Genomic DNA, 21,541 nt, shown 5'->3' on the forward strand with positions numbered 1-21,541 from the left:
GAATATTAATGGCAGAACAAAGGTAAACAGTGTGTCAAAGGACAACTAGGAACAGGGCATAGATGGCCAGGTGGAGTGGGGGGGGCGGACAATGGTGAGGGAGAAACTGATCGTTGGAAGAAAGTAAAATAAATTGATAGAAATAAAAGGGGTTAAGTAAGAGGAGAGAGTTCATAGTCTGAAGTTGTTGAACTCCATGTTAAGTCCAGAAGACACTAACGTGCCTAACTGGAAGATTGAGGTGCTGTTCCTCCAGTTTGAGCTGGGGTTCACTGGAACAGTGCAGCAGGACGTTAAATTAAATTGGCAAGCTGGACTGGAAGGTCTGGATCCTGCTTGCAGACGGAGCAAAGCGGTCACTCAGTCTGCGTTTAGACCCTCCACTGTAGATTAGACCGCTTTGGGAGCAGCAATGGATTACAAACCCACCCACTCCCACAGGTACCTCGACTCCAGCTCTTCACACCCCACATCCTGTAAGAACTCCATCCTATTCGTGCAGTTCCTTCGCATCCATTGCATCTGTTCCATTCATGTTGCTTTCTAAAACTGTGCCACTGACATGTCTTCATTCTTCCTTAATCACAGTTTCCCACTGTGGCCAAAGGGGGTTTTTAAACATGTCTGACCCATCAACCGCACCTCGACTCTCACCCCTTCCACCTCCCAGAACCAGGATAGGGCCCCCCATGTCCTCACTTTTCACCCCACGCGCCTCCACATTCAAAGAATCATCCTCCACCAGTTCCACCAACTCCACAATGCCACCACCAAACACATCTTCCACTCAGTCCCCCCGTCAGTATTTCTCCGGGACCGTTCCCTATGGGGATACCCTGGACCAGTCCTCCATAACCCCCAACTCCTCGCCCTCTTCCCACGGAATCTTTCCGTACAATTGCAGAAGGTGCAACACCTGCCCCATTACCTCCTCCCTGCTCACCATCCCAGGGCCTGAACACTTTTCAAGAGAGGCATTCATTTCCTTCAATCTGGTCTGTTGCATTTCCTGCTCCCAATGCATGTTAATCTACGCTGGTGAGACTAAACGCAGACTGGATGAGTGCTTTGCCGAACACCGTTGGTCTGTCTGCAAACAGGTCCTAGACCTTCCTGTCGCTTGCCATTTCAACTCACTGTCCAGCTCTCATGTCCGTCCTTGACCTGTTGCAATGTTCCATTGAAGCCCAGCACAAACTGAAGGAACAGCACTTCCTCTTCCGATTAGACCTTCAGACTGTGAACTCTCTCCTCCACCTTCACCCCATTTTTATCAATTTATTTTAATTTCTGTCATCAATCTGTCAGAACTAAGAGTAAATCCCCCCCCCTGCACATCCCCGGGCCATCTGTTCCCTGTTCCTTTATACCCCGCCCCCGCAACTGTGGAAATCTGACATTTTCAGTTCTCTCCAGCTTTGACAAAGTAATTCAGACTCTGAGCGTTGGCTCCCTTCTCTCCACAGATGCTGTCAGACCTGCTGAGACTGTCCAGTAATTTCTGTTTTTGTTTCCGATTCCAGCATCCACAGTAATTTGCTTTCATATTTTGTGATTGCAAACCAAGCAAATTAGCTTGCAACCTTTTTATACTCTAGGCTGATGGGATGTATATTTAATGTTGGGTAGCTATAAGTGATCTTTCTGATATGCTTTGTGCAGTTTAATGCTGTAAATGGAAGCTATTGTTCAAAACTTTTTTGTGCCAGTGCAGACTCTGTGCTGAATGGCCTCCTTCTAGGTCATCTGGCACCTCGAGCCTTCTCTGCCATTCAATAAGATCATTGCTGATCTATTTGTGGACTCTGCTCCACTTACCCGCCTGCTCACCGTAACCCTTAATTCTTTTACTGTTCAACAATCTGTCTATCTTTGCCGTAAAAATATTCAACGAGGCAGCCTCAACTGCTTCACTGGGCAGGGAATTCTACAGATTCACAACTCTTGGGGTGAAGGAGTTCCTCCTCAACTCAGTCCTAAATCTACTTCCCTTATTTTGAGGCTAGTTCTGGTTTCACCCGACAGTTAAAACAAACTCCCTGCTTCTATCCTATCAATTCACTTCACAATTTTATATGTTTTTAAAAGATCACCCCCATCCCCCTCATTCTTTTAAATTCCAAAGAGTATAATCTCAATCTCTCCTCATAAACCAATCCTTTCAACTCTGGAATCAAGCTAATGAATCTCTTCTATACCCCCTCCAGTGCCCATAAATCCTTTCTCAAGTAAGCAGACCAAATGTACACAGTACTCCAAATGTGGCCTCACCAGCATCCTATACAGCTTCAACATAACTGCCCTGTTTTTAAATGCCATCCCTTGAGAAATAAAGGAGAAAATTCCTTTTGCCTTCTTAATTACCTGCTGCACTTCATGCACAAGGACACCCAAATCCCTCTGCACAGTAGCATGCTGCAATTTCTTACCATTTAAATAAGAGTCCATTTTGCTGTTATTCGTATCAAAATGCATGACCTCATATTTAACAACATTGTTCTCCATTTGCCAGACCATTGCCCACTCACTTAAACTATCTAGTCCTCTGCACACTTTGCTCCACCACTCATCTAAGTGTCATCTGTGAACTTTGACACATTACACTTGGTCCCCAACTCTAAATAATCTCTAAATTGTAAACAATTGCGGTCCCGGAGACACACCATTAGCCACTGATTGCCACCCAGAAATACGCCCATTTATTCCCACCCTTCTTTATTTCCTTAGATATCTGTGGCTAACTATCCCTTTTCCTACAGTCCTTCCTTTTCACTGGTGTATATTTTTGCTGAGCACTGTGAAAAATCGTTTTGAAAGTCATCCACTAGTTCTCAATTGTCCCATCATAAAGTCTTTGCTCCTACTCTACCTTGGCCTACTCTCCGCTCATCCCATTGTAGTCTCCTTTGCTTAAGCACAAGACACTTGTATTGGATTTTACCTTCTCACCCTCCATCTGTATTTTAAATTCAACCTGGAGCTGTGAACGCTCCTTCAGATTGCTTTAACAAAAAGTTATCCAGATTCAACATTCACTCCCTACTCTATCCACTGATGACCTGCTGTGTTTGTCCAGTGTTTTCTGTTTTGGTTTAAGATTCCAGCATCCACAGTAATTTGCTTTTATCTTTGTATTTTAAATCAGTTTTGTTAATCCTGAGTGTCATTTTTTTTTTGCTTTCCTCTATTGATGGGATTGTACCTTGTTAACACAAGGATTATTGTACTGTGATAATTACTAAATCACCTTTCTAATATATGGTGACGATAAAGAATCCCTGTAGGAATTGAGCACTGCAATCCACTCAGCTGTGGAAGCATAATGAGAGTCGTACCAGATTAAAAGTGGCTCATTAGTATGTTTCAGTTGCAAATCATATTCTGTTCTTAGGAACTAAGGGAAGTCCTGGAAGAACATGACTGGTGCTATTGGGAGGCCTTGGAAACCTTGCAGACATTCGCCAATCAAGGTACAGGTCCCCGTATGATTTGTCCTTTGCAGTATATCTTTTTATTAAAAAACAAGCCGGAAAAGTTTTTTTTAATGAAGTGGTGAGGGAAATATTGAGTAACATTTTTATAATCAAAACTTGGAAATTTTTGTTTACATTTTCACTGCACGCAGTAAGATCACAGCTTTTGAATGGAGACAATTTGCAAAACAATTTGCTGCATGTGTTCCAATGTGGGGTTTATTTCCTCCAGGAAATGAGTATAAAGAGAACGAGCATCACTCGCATAACGTTGCATCAACGCATTCGAGTTTTGAATGTGTATTTTTTAAAACATTTTTAGATTTTAATGTGAACTATTTTGTAGGTTTACAGTGATGTATTTATTGGTGCTGCACCTCATGAATTATAATGGGACATTTCATGACCAACGCACAACGTATATGGCGAACAGCAGTGCTGTATAAATGTAGGTCATTAGGATTCATCAGCTTACAGACCATCATAGACTAACTTTCATTTTCAAACATTTGATTTTGAATTAGCATTTTCTAAAGACCTCTTTTTGGAGAACAGAGTGGTAAGTGACCCACCAGGTGCATCAATAAGATTTTAGTCATGGAAATTAGGGAGCGTTAGGATCGTGGGAGAAAGCCAGTAATTTCTACAATGGGTGTCTGTGCACTATTCCGATGACTAAATTTACCCAGTACAGTTATCAGTGCCCTATACAGTTAGACTGTAGCTATGTGGCTGTTTTCTTATGTCTGTAGTGTATTTGGGTGCACCCCAATGCTAAGTGCCATGAAAATTTGGAAATCTTTGGGACATTAAGCCATCCATACTAAAGCTAAACACGAAAACCCTCTCCAGGAGTCCATGTGGCTCAGTGTGGATTGTGTTACCTATTCTTTCCTGATACATGAACAACTGCCTGTCAGTGGAGTTCGGCATGTGAATGTAAGCATACATATTGCAAAGTTCTCTCTCAATAAGAAGTTTTGGCAACAGTAAGATGCTACCCACTGTATAGTTTCAATCTTGAGCTGTGCTTTGAATGCTGCAATTACCAGCCTGAAATTCATTACACAGTACAACTGCATCCTTAATGTTTCAAAACTCTTGCGTATTTTAAAATTATATATCCAGCATATTTCTGAAAATCTAATTGTTCCTAGATATATAATAAATGTAGTTCGATCTCTCCAGCAAATGCTTTTGAGCTTTAACCTGACTACCGTTTACCTGTTGAAACAGCATCTGTCAGTGGAATTAAGAATGCTTGTAATTAGAAACCACATTGAAGAGACACATTTATGAGAAATTAAAGGTGCCTTTTGCATCCTAACTCCTTACAAAAAAACGTTTAAGTAATTCATATTTTGAAATTAACAGTACAAAATTGAATTTGATTTAATTTTGGTTACTATTTTAATGAGGAACTGTTGCACTATTTAGAGAATAGCGTGGGTTAGCTGTGCTCTGCAAAAGATCCACGAGCATGGAAATTCCAGCTTGTATCAAAATTTTTATTAAAACGTGGGGATTTATGTTAATTTTCTCCTGCATTCTAATTTGTCTTTTTTAAAGGAAGCTGTGGATTCTTGGAGCTGTTCAATATCATGTAATTTGCTGTTTCACTTTCTAAATTGGAAGTAATGGTAAATTTATGAAGAACTTATTTACAAGATCATCCTTTTGCACTAAGTTTATGTTTTTTATTTATTAAATTTAGAGTACCCAATTCTTTTTTTCTAATTTACTGTGGCCAAATCACCACCTCTGCACCTTTGGTTGTGTGGGTGAGACCCAGGTAAACAGGGGAAGAATGTGCAAACTCCACATAACAGTGACCAGGGCCGGGATCAAACCCGGGTCCTCGGCGCTGTGAGGCAGTGGTGTTAACCACTGCGCCACCGTGCTGCCCAAGTTTACGTTTTTCAAAAATATTTTTTAGGTGCAAAGAATAGTTAATTTTTTTTTTCTTTTTATAATGACTTTCATGGGAAAAATATACATTTTAATGTTAATATCCACAATTTTTCCTTTCACCTCGAGTTCAACCTTTGAGCCTCCAACTCTTGGTACTTTAATTTTGATATTGAAATTTTGTGTCTCCTGGTTCTTGCTGCCCAACTGCTTTAACCTAATTTTAAGACAACATTATGCATAAAAGAGCTTTTGTTAAAACATGTTTGTAGATGTGTCTAATTACATTAAATTTAAAATTATTCTCCTTATTTGAATAGCTCCAACTTGAAATCTACTTGTTTTTTGTTTAGAAGATGAAATGCCTTGTATACCAGAACCTAAAAGCATAAATGGAAAAGATGCCACATCGTATTGTAAAGTACAGCCAAAAGAGATACCAGCAGTGCAGTTGAAACGAACTGAAGCAACAAAAGATCAAAATGGTAAAAGCAAAAAACATGATAAAAGGCAAAAAGATGAGAGAATTGCTCAATGGGAAAGTAGCGATTCCGAAGATAGAGAATCCATTCTTTCTGGTGATGAGAGCTCACTTGATGAGGACTACACTAGTGCAGATGAAGAGGTGGAAGATGAATGCAGGACTAAAATTGTCAGCTTCTTGCAGGATGCTACAGTGGATGAACTTACACTCATACCTCAGTGTTCTTTGAGAAAGTCTCAGAAGATTACAGAACTGCGGCCCTTTAACAATTGGGAAGCACTGGTGAGACTGCATTTTTTTATAATATAACCCCAAAAGCATTACAATGCAAAAATTATTGCATGTAGGGAGCGTTTAATGAGTGGCCTTACTAGATTAAGCACTAGGCTCATTCTGAACAAATAGCATTTGGCTTAAGGATCATATGACCTGAATAATATATATGGGATGATTTTATTTAAAAATATCTAAGCTGATTGGCTGATAATTCTGTCACTCACTCTGGTATCATCGAAACTTCATTTCTGTGACTGTGTTCTAGGCAAAAGAAGTGGTATTTGGGTATGAGGTTGTTGCCAGCCAGTTCTTTACTGTTTCAGAAGAAAATCATGGAACATATATTATTATTCTTTCAAGTATTTGAAGATGTACCGAAAGCTCCCTGGCAGCAATGATTTCAAGATGCAGTCAAGGATTCCTTTTGCACCTCTCTGAATAAGGTTCTTATGTTATTGAAACGTTTTAGTTTTGTGTTGTTTGACAAAAAAGAACTTTCTTGCAATTACAAGGTTGCAGTGTTTTCACTTGGTACAGTCAGATGCATAGAAGGCATCTTAACAAAAAATGGTTTTCAAGCCAGCAATGTCTGAAGTCTTAGCTTTCGGCTGACAACGTATGTGGTGAGTATCCACTTTATCTTAAAGAGTGACTGCTATATCAGATTTGTTGTGGATTCAGCTGACAACGTAAAAGGAAAATGGAGAGTGTGGTTATAATGTAAAACTAAAGAATCTAAAGCTTTGTGATATCCTGATTCTTGAGCACCATATTTAATGCAACTGCACAGTCCTGTTGTTTATTTGTAAGGATATTAATTTATCTACCTGAAAGTATTTTGCTTAATGGTTAAAATAAATCAGTAGTTTGAGTGTCTTGCTATTAAATATGGCAAACACTTATTGCGTTTCTTTTGACTTTTCTCCAGAAACATTACGTTTCTGTAGACTTTTCTACAGAAATATTGGCTTAAACTCGGTGTTTGGCAGACAACATCATCTTTGTGTGCTGCTTCGATTCAGATTTGATATTTCTTTCTGACAATTTTATCCGATAAATGATGGTTCCAGGTTTTTCCAATACCCAGAACCTACAACAGCCATTTGAAAATTTAAGAATTCTGCTTCATTTTTAAAAAATGTACTGTCAGCAGCCTCGCCCAGCTTTCAGCGAGTAGGGTTGTTGCAGCATGCCTAATCTAACTCCACAGTGATACTGCTTTGGGCTTGGCAGCTGATGGACACTTGTGCAAAGCTTTTCAAGTTTTTCTTGGCAACAGCGATGCACAAACAATCTCCAGATTTGTATTGATTCCATATTTGGAATTGACAGCGTATCATTTAAACTCTTAAAGATTTTATACTACTTTTCAGTATTGTAATTATCAACAACAACTTGTTGCTGAATGAAGTTGAGAATTTTGGGAGCTTTTTCCCTTCAAAAATTAATATTAAATGTGGTTGCTCTTTTGAAAAACCTTTATTTGAAATAATAAGGAAGTTAATCTTTATCAGACTTTGTTGCCTCATCTCATTGTAGAAATTTTCCTAAACACTTGAGAAACTAGGCTGAAGTCATGCGCAACTTGACATTTGAACAGTAGGAGATGAGAGAATTCAAACAGAATATATCATCTAAATTTGAGTAGATTATGGTTAGCTGATACCGATTTTGGATTTTATAAGTCCTGGATCTTGCAGGTTTATCAATTTGTGCTTTATTTATAATGTGTGAACTGTGTACAAAGATATGTGCGTTATGTGGATTGGCCATGCTAAATTGCCCTTGGTGTCGAAAAAGGTTAGGTAGAGTTACGGGGATAGGGTGGAGCTGTGGGCTTCGGTAGGGTGCTCTTTCCAAGGCCCGGTGCAGACTTGATGGGCCAAATGGCCTCCCTCTGCACTATGATTCTATGCATGATACTTTGGGCATTAATATTTTACATACTAGTTTGTGTGTGTCCGGTGTTTAGTTGAATAATTGTGCATTCATAAATATTGTTGTAAACTGTATGGCATACAGAATCTTCCAGCAATTAGTAAGGCTCTGATGAAAATTTGGGTATTGAAAATTGGATGAAAGTATGACCCACATAATTTGTGTCCTTTTATGCTGATGAAGATTTGCAATGATTTAAAGCACATCCACTAATCCACTATCTTGGTAATTGAAGCATTGTTAAATGTATGAAATTATTGTTGCCTTGCTAGTTATTAAAATAAGAAACACCGGGGTTGTTTGGGGTGGGGGAGGAGGGGAAAGGTTCACGTGCTGTGAGCATTGGAGCAGCGCCGTTCTCACACACTCCAGCTCTGCTCTTCTATTAATCCTACATTTCATTGTGCTTTTTCTTGGGCTACCTGGCTTGTGCTCTACACAAGTTCCTGATGTGTGTTTTTGCGGGGAAGAGCATAGATAAAGGGTGCTCTTAACCGGAAAATTGTCATTTTTGGTGTTACTCGACGGCCACATTGTCAAGATTGCAGCCTGTATGCAATGACACTTTAAACAATATCTATGTGAGTTCTTGCTGGCGAGTCAGAAATTCCCTGCTACATTCGACTTCAATCTTGCTAACATTGATATGAATGCAAACGAAGGTTAATGATTGCTTGCCATTTTTGGGCATGGTCTGGAACTCCCATCAGGAGCGGGTCGGAATTGCAAACTGGTCCGCATCTGGCATTTATCTTGATATTGGCCTTTCCTGCTGTTTACCAGGCGTGCTCAGATAAGCTTAACACGGTGGTTGAACTGTGCCCAAAATGCAAAAATCCTTGTTTTTTTCCTGGCAGTTGGAGTGGGCTAGGCTGGGACCTAGCTTGTAGTGGCTTAGCCTTGCCGTTGCTTTGTGCATCTGCTGATGGCTGCCATCGAAGATCTTTCCTTGGCTGAGGATCTCTCTCTGTGGTGCAGGTCGCTAGAGATCACTTTGAAGAACTGCAATGTACTTTTTTAGAAGAGAGGTGGAGGTGCATATGACAGGGTTCTTGCACTTGAAAGAGCACTTTCCCTGTTTCGGGGTCACCTTGGTGTTGTTGTGATTCCGCTACATGGTGTGTCATCTGTCCTGATAAGTTTGGGAGATGGGGGCCGGGCGGGGTGTATCCCTGGGCCCAGCCCTTGGCGAGAGGCGGGTGTCGAATTGGAAAATTGGCTGACATGCTTTGGTAATCTTGATTTGGAGGTTGGGTGCATCGGATTCAAATGTATCGCATCTTTGAGGCCAGGGGTCTGTTGGACCCACTGGTCCTCTTCTCTGTGCTTATGGAGGGTTGAAGGCCCCCCCCACAAAAGTTCGAGCTAATCCATTTTGGGTTTTTGTTCATGGTTTTAATGTTAATTGAATTTCAGAATCCATGTCTTTACCCTTTGTTGGCCTGGGCAGAGTTTGTATCCTAGAGATGACTGGGCTCCTTCTGACTCCTCCTTGAGATTAAGTTTTTATTTTCCTTTGTTTGGTTGTCTCTCTCTAATCCTCCCTTGAACTATCAGACCGTGGTGATTAGTTTTGGCACATGCTTAGATGGGATTGATATTTGCAGTTAGTTTGTTGGGGAGGGAGGTTACGCTGGGTATCCTTTCTGTGACAGTGGTTGCTTTTGAGCTAGGCTAGACATCCCTTCATTGTTTTTTTTTCTTTTCTCTTCGTCTGGGTGAGCATTTGTGTCCTGAATCTGGTGCGGTAGTTTGGAGAATGTTTCCCTCATTCCTCGGGAGGAGGGAATTGACCCTTCCTCCCAGAGCACCGATTGTTGGTTGTGACGATTCTTCTTCATGGGCTGGGGTTCCTCCTTGGGCTGGAGCTGGAGTAATTGTCTTCCTGCTGTTAGTGTGCAGGGACAGTGCATTGCTCTGGGTAGGGTTGGGAAGGTACAGGCTCAGCGGGTATGCAGGTTTTCGGTGTGCTGGAAGTATAATTTCTTGTGTTGATTGGTGGTGGGCTAGGCCAAGCCAGGTGCTGTGGCTGTTATCTTGCTTCTCGGGGCTTGATGTCCATCGAGGGTGCTTGCTGGAGTACCTTCTCTGGTGCAGGGGGACCTGGAGAGGGGCTGAGTTCTGTGCCTTAGTGATTATCCTGTTTTACCCTCAGAAGACACCACCTTTTGATTGAGTGACCTGTTTTTTCTTTGGTGGGTGCTGGGCAGGAGGCATGGGTCTGGGTTGGGTCCTGACCCGCTGTCAGATGGGTCAGTTCTGGCAATATTCCTCCTTCCTTTTGGGAGGCTCTGAAGGTGTGTCATCTGGTTGTTTAGTTCTGGTAGTGGTAGCTCTTTCTTTTTCCCTGGGAGGCCCTGAAGGCTTGAACCAAATCTGAAGTTGGTGTTGTTGGTCCTCTCTTTACAATTGTATTGAATAATTTTGGTTTGGCCTGGGCTGGTATTGGGGTTCAGTTACGTTTTGTGGCACGTATGTAACTTTCTTTAGAATTGGGGTTTCTGTGTGTTTCCTTTTTGTTTTTGTAAGGATGGGTGTGATGAATCTGTTCTTGGCTCCTACATGGATGCAGATGGGTCTGATACCTGGAGAAAGGAGGCTATGCTGAGCTGTTGGTGGCGTTGTTGCTGCTGGAGTTGAGGGGGATGTACATTGTCGTGCATCTGTTCATGGTGCGTGAAGTCTATCCTGATTTCTCGTAATGATTGTAGACTTGTGGAAGTTGTGCACCATTTTGCGGTGGTTATAATGGTCTCGTCCTGTTTCTCCCTCTGTCTCTGGCGGGGCTATGAGTATCTAGTTTTGACTTATTGTATCGAGCCAGTTGTGATGTCGCACTCCTGTTCCATTATGCACTCATGTACGTTAAGCCGCCTTTTCTCCTTTCTTATGGCAATGCATTATTTTGTTGCATTATTCTCTAAAATGTAAAATCTCAATAAATATACTTGTGATAAAACCACTACATTCTCTTCATGTAAAAACAAGAAAATCAGTAAAGGAGTGGCCTGGCAACCAAATTGTTTGGACGCATACAAACATGGATTAATGCCTTTCCCAGACATTTTGAACATTTATCACATAAGACAGATAACTGGCAGCACTAAAAAGGAAAGGTGTAACTAGCAGCGCTAAAAAGGAAAAGTGCACTGCACTGATTTATAAATGTAAATGTAGAAATTCTGGAAAAAAGTAAATTTCTCTAGTTGAAATTCTGGAATAAAAGTAAATTTCTTAAGTTGTGGAGGAGTTTAAAAGCCAGTGCAGATATTACATGTTAACCTAGCTTGTATATGAGCTAATTCTTTAAAAGAGTGATTGTTTTGTCTTTGGAATAATATTGTTTATGCGAGGCAGAACAAGTTTTGCTCTGTACTTGGCAATGTAGTCCCTATCCTGGAATGGCTAAATGGTAACCGTTGACATATCTACTTGAAATATAGCTCATCTGGTGTTGTCATCCTTCACCTTGACAAATGCACAATTAATTAATGGAACAGAAAATTGCCTAAGTGAGGCCAGATTGCTCTCCGCAAGACAGTCATGTTGGGACACCTTGGTGCAAGTTTGAGCAGTGTTTTAAACTATTAGATTTCTTTTTTTTTAAATTACAGAAAATGATGTTTGAGTTTAATGACCAACCATGACAGAACCAAGGTCACTTCAGCAGTCACTGTGTTGCAAACACCCTGTCGGAGGCAGTTCCTCAAACCATATACCTATCCATGTGCAAGGTGTTTCTTCTGTCGTCGTGTCCAACCCCCCCCCCCCCCTTTTGCCGTTCATAATGGCATTCTTTCCCATGTTATTTTCTGTCTTAATGTTGGCATTCTTCACCCCTTCAGTTCATGCTAATTCCTTTCAAGGGTATCATGGCACTGGTATTTATTAGTGCCAAGTGTTGAGTTTTACAGATAGTAATGATTGCTTTCCAGTAACTTCAAAGAGGGATTTCAGCAGCTTCGAACCTCCAAGGTTTGCATGTGGTTGCATTGCCCTTGTATGACAGTAGTGCATTGGTGCAAGTGGTATCCGTGTTTTTTTTTTGTTTTTGCCGTGTGAATTTAATCCCACAATTTGTACAAACATCTTATTTCTCCTGCGTTATGTTACCCCTTTCAAAATTTTCAGTTAATTATACTGCCCTTATTAGATCAGTGTTACAACTTCAGTTAAGCACATTGGGAGGTGGTTACACTTTTTTGTATCTTGTCCATTTGAACTGTAAGCAATATAATTGTCCGTTTCATGTTTGCAAACTGGTTTTATTTGTAAAGAGCACTCTGACCTATGTAAAAGGTAAATTATTAGTGCTTAGCATCTGGTGCTAGTGGAAACGTGAAACAATTATGTAGCAAAATCTTCATGTACATTAACTTGCGTACTATTTCTTCTATAATGTACTAATTTTAAACTAACAATGAACAACCTTGTACACTGCACGCATCTATATGATCTCTTATTCTATCTTCAAATAAGAGTCCAGTCCGGTTGATTTGGAGATGTCCAAAATACAGCTTTATTTGCTAATCATTCACCTTGATACACTTGCATAAAAACTGAATCAAAAACGCTGATCAAAATAATACTTAAACTGGTCAGAGCATAGAGAAAAGCGTTAAACAAAAAGTATAAAGAAAATTAACTTCAAACAAAAATCGATAGATGGTTCAGAAATTTTTAAAAGCATAAATTCAGAACAATCCCTTCGCCATGAAGTCTTACTCTTAAAGAAAATCAATAGTCTAATCCCTCAGTTACACTCATTGGTTTCTAATTCTCAGCTGAGACCTCCTGATTTATTAAAATAAATGTCTGTCACTTGGAAAATTATTTATTAATCAAACATCGGTCAGTAATGTCCATCAAAATTAATTTGCTGTCTACGTGCGACATCTTATGAGGATAAGGTGCCTGCATCGCATCTAGCCATAAATCTTGCTGTTGCTAAGTATTTGATACATTTTCATTACTAAATGGCCTGAAATACAATGGTCTTATTCATTACATGAAGCATTTTTATGAAACCATGTCTGAATTTCTGCAAACATGGCACCAATAGTTTGATAGTTTAGTAATTATCTGAAACATTGACTGTCCTTTTGCAGACAGGGTGTTTTTAAATAATTCTGTTCTTTAGCTATTACTCGATCAATTTGGTGCTTTTAAGGATTGATTAATTGATGATAAACCAGTCATCTATCAGTATCCATTTGGAGTGACCACCTTGAGCCTCTCATCCTATTTCTAGCTGTAGCATATCTATCTACATTAGAAACAGGGCTCTAAAGCTGACCTGTACAGCTTAACTTAATTGATTGGGAGGAAGAGATACTATGCTTATGACTACTTTTATTGCTACACACTTGCTAGCAGAGTCGTTTAAGTTTAAAATGCTATTCTTACTATGTTTGTTTTAATTTTCAAAAGACATAAATTGGTTGATTAGATTTTTTAAAAAGTTAAATAACAATTCAAAGCATCAATCTATTGATTTGCTTAAGAATTTTTCAGATTCTCTCCCTGCCCAAAAAATACTGGCATGTGGGAGGCTTTCAAATGTCAGTTGGTAGGAATTCAGGACCGGCATGCTCCTGTGAGGAGAAAGAAGGATACGTATGGCAAGTTTTGGGAACCTTGGATAATGAGGCGTATTGTGACCTAGTTCAAAAGGAAAGGAAGCATTTGTGAAGGGCTAGAAGGCTGGGAACAGACGAAGCCCGTGAGGAATATAAGGGACGTAGGCAGGAACTTGAGCAAGGAGTCAGGAGGGCTAAAAGGGTCACAAAGTCAGGCAAGTTTAAGGAAAATCCCACGGATTTTTATACATCTGCAAAGAGCAAGAGGGTAACCAGACAAAGGGTTGGCCCACTCGGGGACTAAGGAGGGATTCTATGCGTGGAGCCAGAGGAAATGGGTGAGGTACTAAATGAGTACTTTGCATCAGTATTCACCAAAGCGAAGGACTTGGTGGATGACTTTGTGGAAGGGTGTATAGATAGCCTGGGTCACATTGAGATCAAAAAGTAGGAGGTGATGGGCATCTTGATAACATTAAGGTAGATAAGTCTCCAGAGCCTGATGGGATCAACCCCTGAGAGAGGCCAGGGAGGAAATCGCTGGGGCCTTAACAGAAATCTTCATATCCTCACTGGCTACAGGTAAGGTTCCAGAGGACAAGAGAATAGCTAATGTTCCTTTGCTTAAGAAGAGTAGCAAGGGTAATCCAGGAAATTTCATGCCGGTGAGCCTTGCGTCATTGGTAGGGAAATCATCAGTGGCGATTTGTGAGACAGGATTTACTCCCATTTGGAAGCAAGTGGATGTATTAGCGAGAGGCAGCATGGTTTTGTGAAGGAGAGGTCGTGTCTCACTAACTTGATAAGAGTTTTTTGAGGAAGTGATAAAGATGATTGATGAAGGCAGGGCAATGGATGTTGTCTACATGGACTTCAGTGAGGCCTTTGGCAAGGTCCTTCATGGCAAACTGGTACTGAAGGTGAAGTTACACAGGATCAGAGGGAATCTGGCAAGATGAGTACAGAACTGTTCAGTCATGGAAGACGGAGGGTAGTAGTGGAATGGTGTTTTTATGAATGGAGGGCTATGACTAGTGGCGTTCCGCACCGTTGCTATTTGTCGTATATATAAATGATTTGGAGGAAAATGTAACGGGTCTGATTATTAATTTTTGAACGACACAAGTTTGGTGGAATTGCGGATAGCAATGAGGAGTGTCAGAGGATACAGTAGGATATAAATCGGTTGGAGACTTGGGCGGAGAGATGGCAGATGGAGTTTAATCCGGAGAAATGAGGTAATGCAATTTGGAAGATCTAATACAGGTGGGAAATTTACAGTAAATAGCAGAACCCTCAAGTATTGACCGGCAGAGGGATGTGTCTGTACAGGTCCACAGGACACAAAGTGGTAATGCAGGTGGAGAAGGTAGTCAAGAAGGCATACGGCATACTTGCCCTGTTCGGCCTGGGCATTGAGTATAAAAATTGGCAAGTCATGCTGCAGCTGTATAGAACCGTATTCAGGCCCCCCCCAAAAAAGCGACGAATAGCTCCTCATACATAGCCACAAAGAACCCCTCATACATAGCACAAAGAGCCCCCACCTTGCCTTGAAGTCCTTCGCTGAACCCCTCAGTTCAAATTCAGTCTTTTCCAAACGGAGCAAGTCATATATAAGTATGCTAGCCAGGCCACTACCCCGGGTGGCTTTGCTGACCACCATTCCAATAAGATCCTTCACCGGGCACAACATGGTCTTTCCTCCCCTCCGCCCAGCTCCAGTTTCTCTGACATCCCAAATAGTTACCATTGGGTCTGACCTGACCTCCTCCCCCCCCCCCCCCCCCACGGTCTTTGTTAGTGTCGCGAACACTCCCGCCCAGTATCTCTCCAACTTCTCACAGCCCCAGAACATATGTACGTGGTTTGCTGGTCCTTGCCCACACTTCTCAAATGCGTCTGCCACTCCCTGGAAAAACACCCTCATTCTTGCTTGAGTCATATACACCCTGTCCACCACCTTGAATTGTTTCAGGCACATCCCCGCTTACGAGGAAATCGCATTAATGCCTCACTCCATAGTCTCCAGTTTATCTCCCCTCCCACTTCTCCTTATTATTAACCACTAGGGGCTGTTTAGCACAACGCTAAATTGCTGTCTTTGAAAGCAGACCAAACAGGCCAGCAGCACGGTTTGATTCCCGTAACAGCCTCCCCGAACAGGCGCCGGAATGTGGCGACTAGGGGCTTTTCACAGTAACTTCATTTGAAGCCTACTCGTGACAATAAGCGATTTTCATTTCTTTCATTCATTTCATTCACTTGCTCAGCCCCCTGTTCTCCAGCCATCCATATGTCTTCGATCCCGCCCTCCCCTTCCACGTCCGGGAGCAGAACCGCTCCAGTAGGGTATACTTTAGCAACACATGAACAACAGCGGGCATCCCTGCCTCGTTTCCCTCTGTAACCTGAAACCCCATGAGCTCATATCGTTGGTCCGTACACTCGCCACCAGTGCAACGTATAACAAGTGGGCCCGTACCACAAACTTCAGCCCAAACCAACCCAGGACCTCAAACAGGTATCACCATCCACCTGATCAACTGCCTTCTCTGCGTCCATGGACACCACTACCGCAGGTACCCATCCTCTCAACGGGGTCATAATCACATTTAACTTTGGCCGTATATTGCTGGAGAGTTGCCTACCCTGTAGGAGTATTTAACAGCAATATGGACCTGTACGACCTTCATTCTAACGGGCCCTTCTCCTTGGGTATTAATGCAATCTTTGCCTGCGTAATTGTCTCCAGCATCTCCTCCTTCTCCAGCGCTGCACTAAACACCCCCAACAGACTCAGTGCCAATTCTGTAACAAACTCCTTTTCTGCCAGGTAACCATCTGGCCCTGGGGGCATTCCTGACTTCAACCCCCTTACACTTTACAATACCTTCCTCAGCCGCAAAGGCGCTCCTCTAACACCTGTCTCTTTTCTTCCTCTAACTGTGCCTTCTCCCGTGCAGCTACCCCACCACCTTGTCGTCAAGCTAGCGAATTGCCCCTGGAGATTTTTCCTACTTGGCAATCCATCTGTGGTGGCTGCCCTTGAGTACTCCTTGCCCCCCTTGACTATATCACCCAGTAATCGCTTGTACTCCTTTTTCCTATCATGTACCTTAAATAAGAGAATTCCCCCCCCCCCACCAAAAAAAAACCCTTCCCGGACCACCACCTCAATGCCTTCCAGGATGTGGCCGTCGACACCTCCCCTTTCTGATTCAACTCCACATAATCCTTAACGACCGCACCTTATCAAAATACCCTTTGTCTGCTAGCAACCTGGAATCAAACCTCCATCCTGGCCTGTGCTCCCGTCCCGATCTCAGCCGTACCTCCAGCTAGTGGCCGCATGCTCTGAAATTACTATCTCCGTGTACTGTGCCCCCTACATCCCTACCAACACCTCATGAAAAAGGTCAATTCTGAAGTATACCATATAAACATGCGAGAATAAGGAGTATGTCCTCTCCTCTCTTTCCCCCCCCCCCCCCCCCCCCCCCCCCCCCCCCCCCCCCCCCCCCCCCCGGTTCTGAAAATGCCACAAATCTACCATGCCAATCCTTACCATGAACCCTCCCAGCTCCTTTGCCATCCATAGTTTTCCCATTGATCTGCTGCTTGACCTGTCCGCCGTACATCAAGCCCTTGCACGTTCCACATGATGAGCCTTACCCGGGGCTTAGGCCTCCATTCCCCTCTATCATCCGTCATCCTCCCCTTTCTATTCTGCCCCCTGTAGAAGGCTCCCCGCGAACCTCTCCCTCCGCCACCCAAAGACACATCCCAAACCACAAGTCAACCATACCCATGGAAACCACGCCTCCTCTGAAAAGAAAAGAAAGTCTCTGTCACAGGTGGGGAGAGGGGGAGGCGCGGCTGTCCCCCTACAAACTTTTCACCCCTGCTACACATTGTCGACCCAACACTTGGGAGGATAAGACTCCGTCCCCACCCACCCCACTCTCCAACCCTCACTCTACCTGTTTCTTCTGTACTCCAAAGTGCTGGGTCCTCTGTCTCACAAAGTTCAGTTCTCCACCAGTTTGTGCTCTTTAATAAAGTAATTGGCCACTTCTGGGGCCTTGAAGTAATATTCCTGGCCTTCATTAGTCATCCACACTTTGGCTGGATAGAGCAGTCCGAACCTGATTTGTCGATAGAGCACAGCCATGGCCCTGTTAAATCCGGTATGCTGTTTTGGCAGTCCAGCTCAAATGTCCTGGTATGTTCTGACCTTGTTCCCCTCCCGACCTTGTTCCCCTTCCATTCACAGTTCTGTTTCACCCTGGCCCACTGCAGGAGTCAACTGAAGTCGATGGAATCAGGAGGAAAACACTCCGCTGGTTGGAGTCATACCTGGCACAAAGGAAGATGGTTGTGGTGTTTGGAGGTCAATCATCTCTCTCCAGGAAATCACTGCAGGAGTTCCTCAGGGTGGTGTCCTAGGCCAAACCATCTTCAGCTGCTTCACCAATGACCTCCCTTCCATCAGGTCGGAAGGGGGGATGTTTGCAGATGACTGCACAATGGTGACTATTCATGACTCAGATAATGAAGCAGTCCATGTCCAAATGCAGCAAGACCTGGACAATATCCAGGCTTGGGCTAACAAGTGGCAAGTTACATTTGTGCCACACATGTGCCAAACAACGACCATTTCCGACAAGAGGATCTTATGATCGCCCCTTGACATTCAATGGCATTACCATTGTTGAATCCCCCAGTCAACATAGGGGTTACCATTGACCAGAAACTGGACTAGCCACATTAATATTGTGGCTACCAGAGAAGGGCAAAGATTAGGAATCCCACGGCAAAAAACACAACTCCTGACCCCCAAAGCCTGTCCACCATATATAAGGCACAAATCAGGAGTGTAATGGAATACACTCCACGTGCCTGGATGAGTGCAGCTCCAACAACAACACAAGAAGCTTGATACTATCCAGGACAAAGCCCGCTTTGATTGCTCCCCTTTCAATAAACATTCAAACCCTCCACCACCACCGGCGAACAGTGGCAGCCGCGTGTACCATCTACAAGATGCACTGCAGTAACTCACCAAGGTTCCTTAGACAACACCTTCCAAACCCTCAACCGTTGCCATCTAGAGCCACAAGAGCAGCAGATCCTTGAGAACCCCACCAGCTGGAGGTTCCCGTCCAAGTCACTCACCACCCTGACTTGGAAATATATTGCCGCTCCTTTGCTGTCGCTGGGACAACATCCTGGAGCTCCCTCCCTAACAGCACTGTAGGTGTACCTACTGCAGCGGTTCAAGAAGGCGATTTCCCACCACTTTCTGAAGGGCAGATATGAGTGGGCAATAAATGAATTTTTTTTAAAGGATCTTCTCTTTTTCCACAAACTTGTGGTGATTTACAATCCCAGGGGAAACTTCTCCTCCAACCTTCAGTTAACTTTTCCGTCAAAGTTTCTCCCGTTTTCGGGTGAAAAGAGCTCTTTTCTGTGCCTTTGAGCAGGAGCTGACCTGTTTCCAACCACTCATACCATGGCCGTCACTGGAAATCTTGAGTTGCTCTGAGACCTAGCTGAATTTCTAAAGCTTAAAGATAAAACTCCATCGGGGCTCTAAGGATGGAGAAAGTTTGCCAACTTCTTTGAGGACCTGTTCTTGGCCAGCAACTAAGGGAAGAGGAGGGGGAGACTGGGAGAGAGCTGCTGAGGAAAATGGGGGGTGCACACTTAACACAAGGGGGTAATGGGGAGGAGAGCCCCACACAGAGGGACACAGGCCCCTCTTGCATGGAAGAAAACAAGAAAGTGGTACAGCCTACCCACCCGCAAAAACATAGGTTGCAACACGACTCTCCCCATCTTTAAAAATGTAAATACAACATTCATTGTAAAACCTGTAAATAATATACCATTTCGATGCCCCACCGTGCTGCCCAGTTATGTTTGCTATTGTTAGGGTGATGCAGCGGTTAGCGCTGCTGCCTCACTGCGCCAAGGACCCGGGTTCGATACCGACCCCGGGTCACTGTCCATGTGGAGTTTGCATATTCTCCCCGTGTCTGCGTGGATCTTCCCTGCACAACCCCAAAGATGTGCTGCGAAGGTGGATTGGCTACTCTAAATTGGCCTTTAATTGAAAAAAATTGAATTGGGCACTTTACATTTATTATTTTAAAAGTTTGATATTGTGTTACAACTCCAATAAAAAAAATACTACTTAAAAAAAAATGCAATGGCAGAGAGCAGGTCATGCACCCAGCATGTACGCTGGCGTCACGCACCCATGCTTTGTACATCCATGCTTTGGGGCGGAGGAGAAATTCTTCCATTTTGTAGCTGCCAGCAAGCAAGCAATAGGACTGTGAAGAACTGAAGATGGGTCATTTTGTAATGAGGAAGAGTGTGCCAGAGACACACAGGCCAGGATCTTGCAACTGAATCTGCTGGAGAGAGAGCTTCTTGGGAAAGTCCATGGCAGGACAAAGCAGTGCTGGAGTGAGCTGCATGCAGAGCTCCAGGGTCTCTGGCGAACAGCTCATTAAGAAGAAACTGAAATCGGGAACAAAGCAGTACAAAGATGTTTGGCTTTGTTAATTGTGCCAATGCAAATCCGTATACAAAGTCCATGTGTGTTATATGCAAGGAAGTAGTGGGAACGGAAATTTTTTAAACCCTCAACTTCAAATGAATTTGCCAACTAAGCATGGTGAGTTCAAGGGCAAACTCTTGGATTTTTTTCAAAGGATGCAACGAGAACTTAATCGTCAGCCAAAGTCCTTCGCAGAAAAAAAGTAATTCTTGAGGTATGAAGTTTGGTTTTATTCCTGCAAAGTGTTCATTGGAGGTGTATATGTGATGAGACTTGTGGCTTTTGGATGATGTGAGACTAAGCTGTCTTAAAGGACTATGACTGGCCTACTCGTGCGACTCGACCATTGTAGTCTACCTCATACGCTGCAGGAAAGGATGTCCCGAAACGTGGTACATTGGCGGGACCATGCAGACACTGCGACAACGAATGAACGGGCATCGTGCGACAATCACCAGGCAGGAATGTTCCCTTCCAGTCGGGGAACACTTCAGCAGTCAAGGGTATTCAGCCTCTGATCTCCGGGTATGCGTTCTCCAAGGCGGTCTTCAGGACACGCGACAACGCAGAATTGCCGAGCAAAAACTCCTAGCTAAGTTCCGCACGCATGAGTGCGGCCTCAACCGGGATCTTGGATTCATGTTGCATTACATTCACCCCCCACCATCTGGCCTGGACTTGCAAAATCCTACCAACTGTCCTGGCTTGAGACAATTCACACTACTTTAACCTGGGATCACCCCCTATCTCTGGATCTGTAATGATTTGATTACCCGCAAATGCTTGCATTCCAAGCATTGTCTGGCATCTCTGACTTTGTCTATATAAATGTTTCTGGAACATACCTCTCCATTCACCTGAGGAAGGAGCAGTGCTCCGAAAGCTCGTGTTTGAAACAAACCTGTTGGACTTTAACCTGGTGTTGTAAGACTTCTTACTGTGCTCACCCCAGTCCAACGCTGGCATCTCCACATCATGGCCTGTAAATTAGTATTGGGAGCTTTAAGGATATAACGTGTTATTCTCACTGCATTAATATGCAATAATTCCCATTGCTTCTCTTTGAATAAATCCATCAACTTTAATTAAATTGAATTTTACATCTAATGTTTGTGGGATCCACTCCACTCCTGAAATGATTTGCGTCTGTGCTTTGAAGAGCAGGATAATTCTGAATTGGTTGCTTTAATGATGTTGGAGACCTGATTACAAGACAGAAATTAACCATCTTCCCTTGACATTCAAAGACATTATTGTCACTGAAGCCTCCTCCACCAACATTGTTGACCGGAAACAGTTTTATATTGGATCA

The 21,541-nt window shown here is 43.1% G+C and overlaps 1 protein-coding gene across 4 annotated transcripts in view; it reads left to right on the forward strand.

Annotated features, from left to right (window-relative positions):
• Positions 1 to 21,541, forward strand: part of LOC119963513 (SWI/SNF-related matrix-associated actin-dependent regulator of chromatin subfamily A containing DEAD/H box 1-like) — a 138,499-nt gene that overhangs the window by 52,564 nt on the left and 64,394 nt on the right. For all 4 annotated transcript variants that reach the window (XM_038792755.1, XM_038792754.1, XM_038792756.1 and 1 more), the window contains 2 exons: positions 3,392 to 3,470; positions 5,735 to 6,147. In XM_038792755.1, coding sequence (XP_038648683.1) covers positions 3,392 to 3,470; positions 5,735 to 6,147 — 492 coding nt within the window. The remainder of the gene's footprint in view (positions 1 to 3,391; positions 3,471 to 5,734; positions 6,148 to 21,541) is intronic.

The sequence above is a fragment of the Scyliorhinus canicula genome, chromosome 3 (assembly GCF_902713615.1).
Source record: "Scyliorhinus canicula chromosome 3, sScyCan1.1, whole genome shotgun sequence".
Lineage (NCBI taxonomy): Eukaryota > Metazoa > Chordata > Chondrichthyes > Carcharhiniformes > Scyliorhinidae > Scyliorhinus > Scyliorhinus canicula.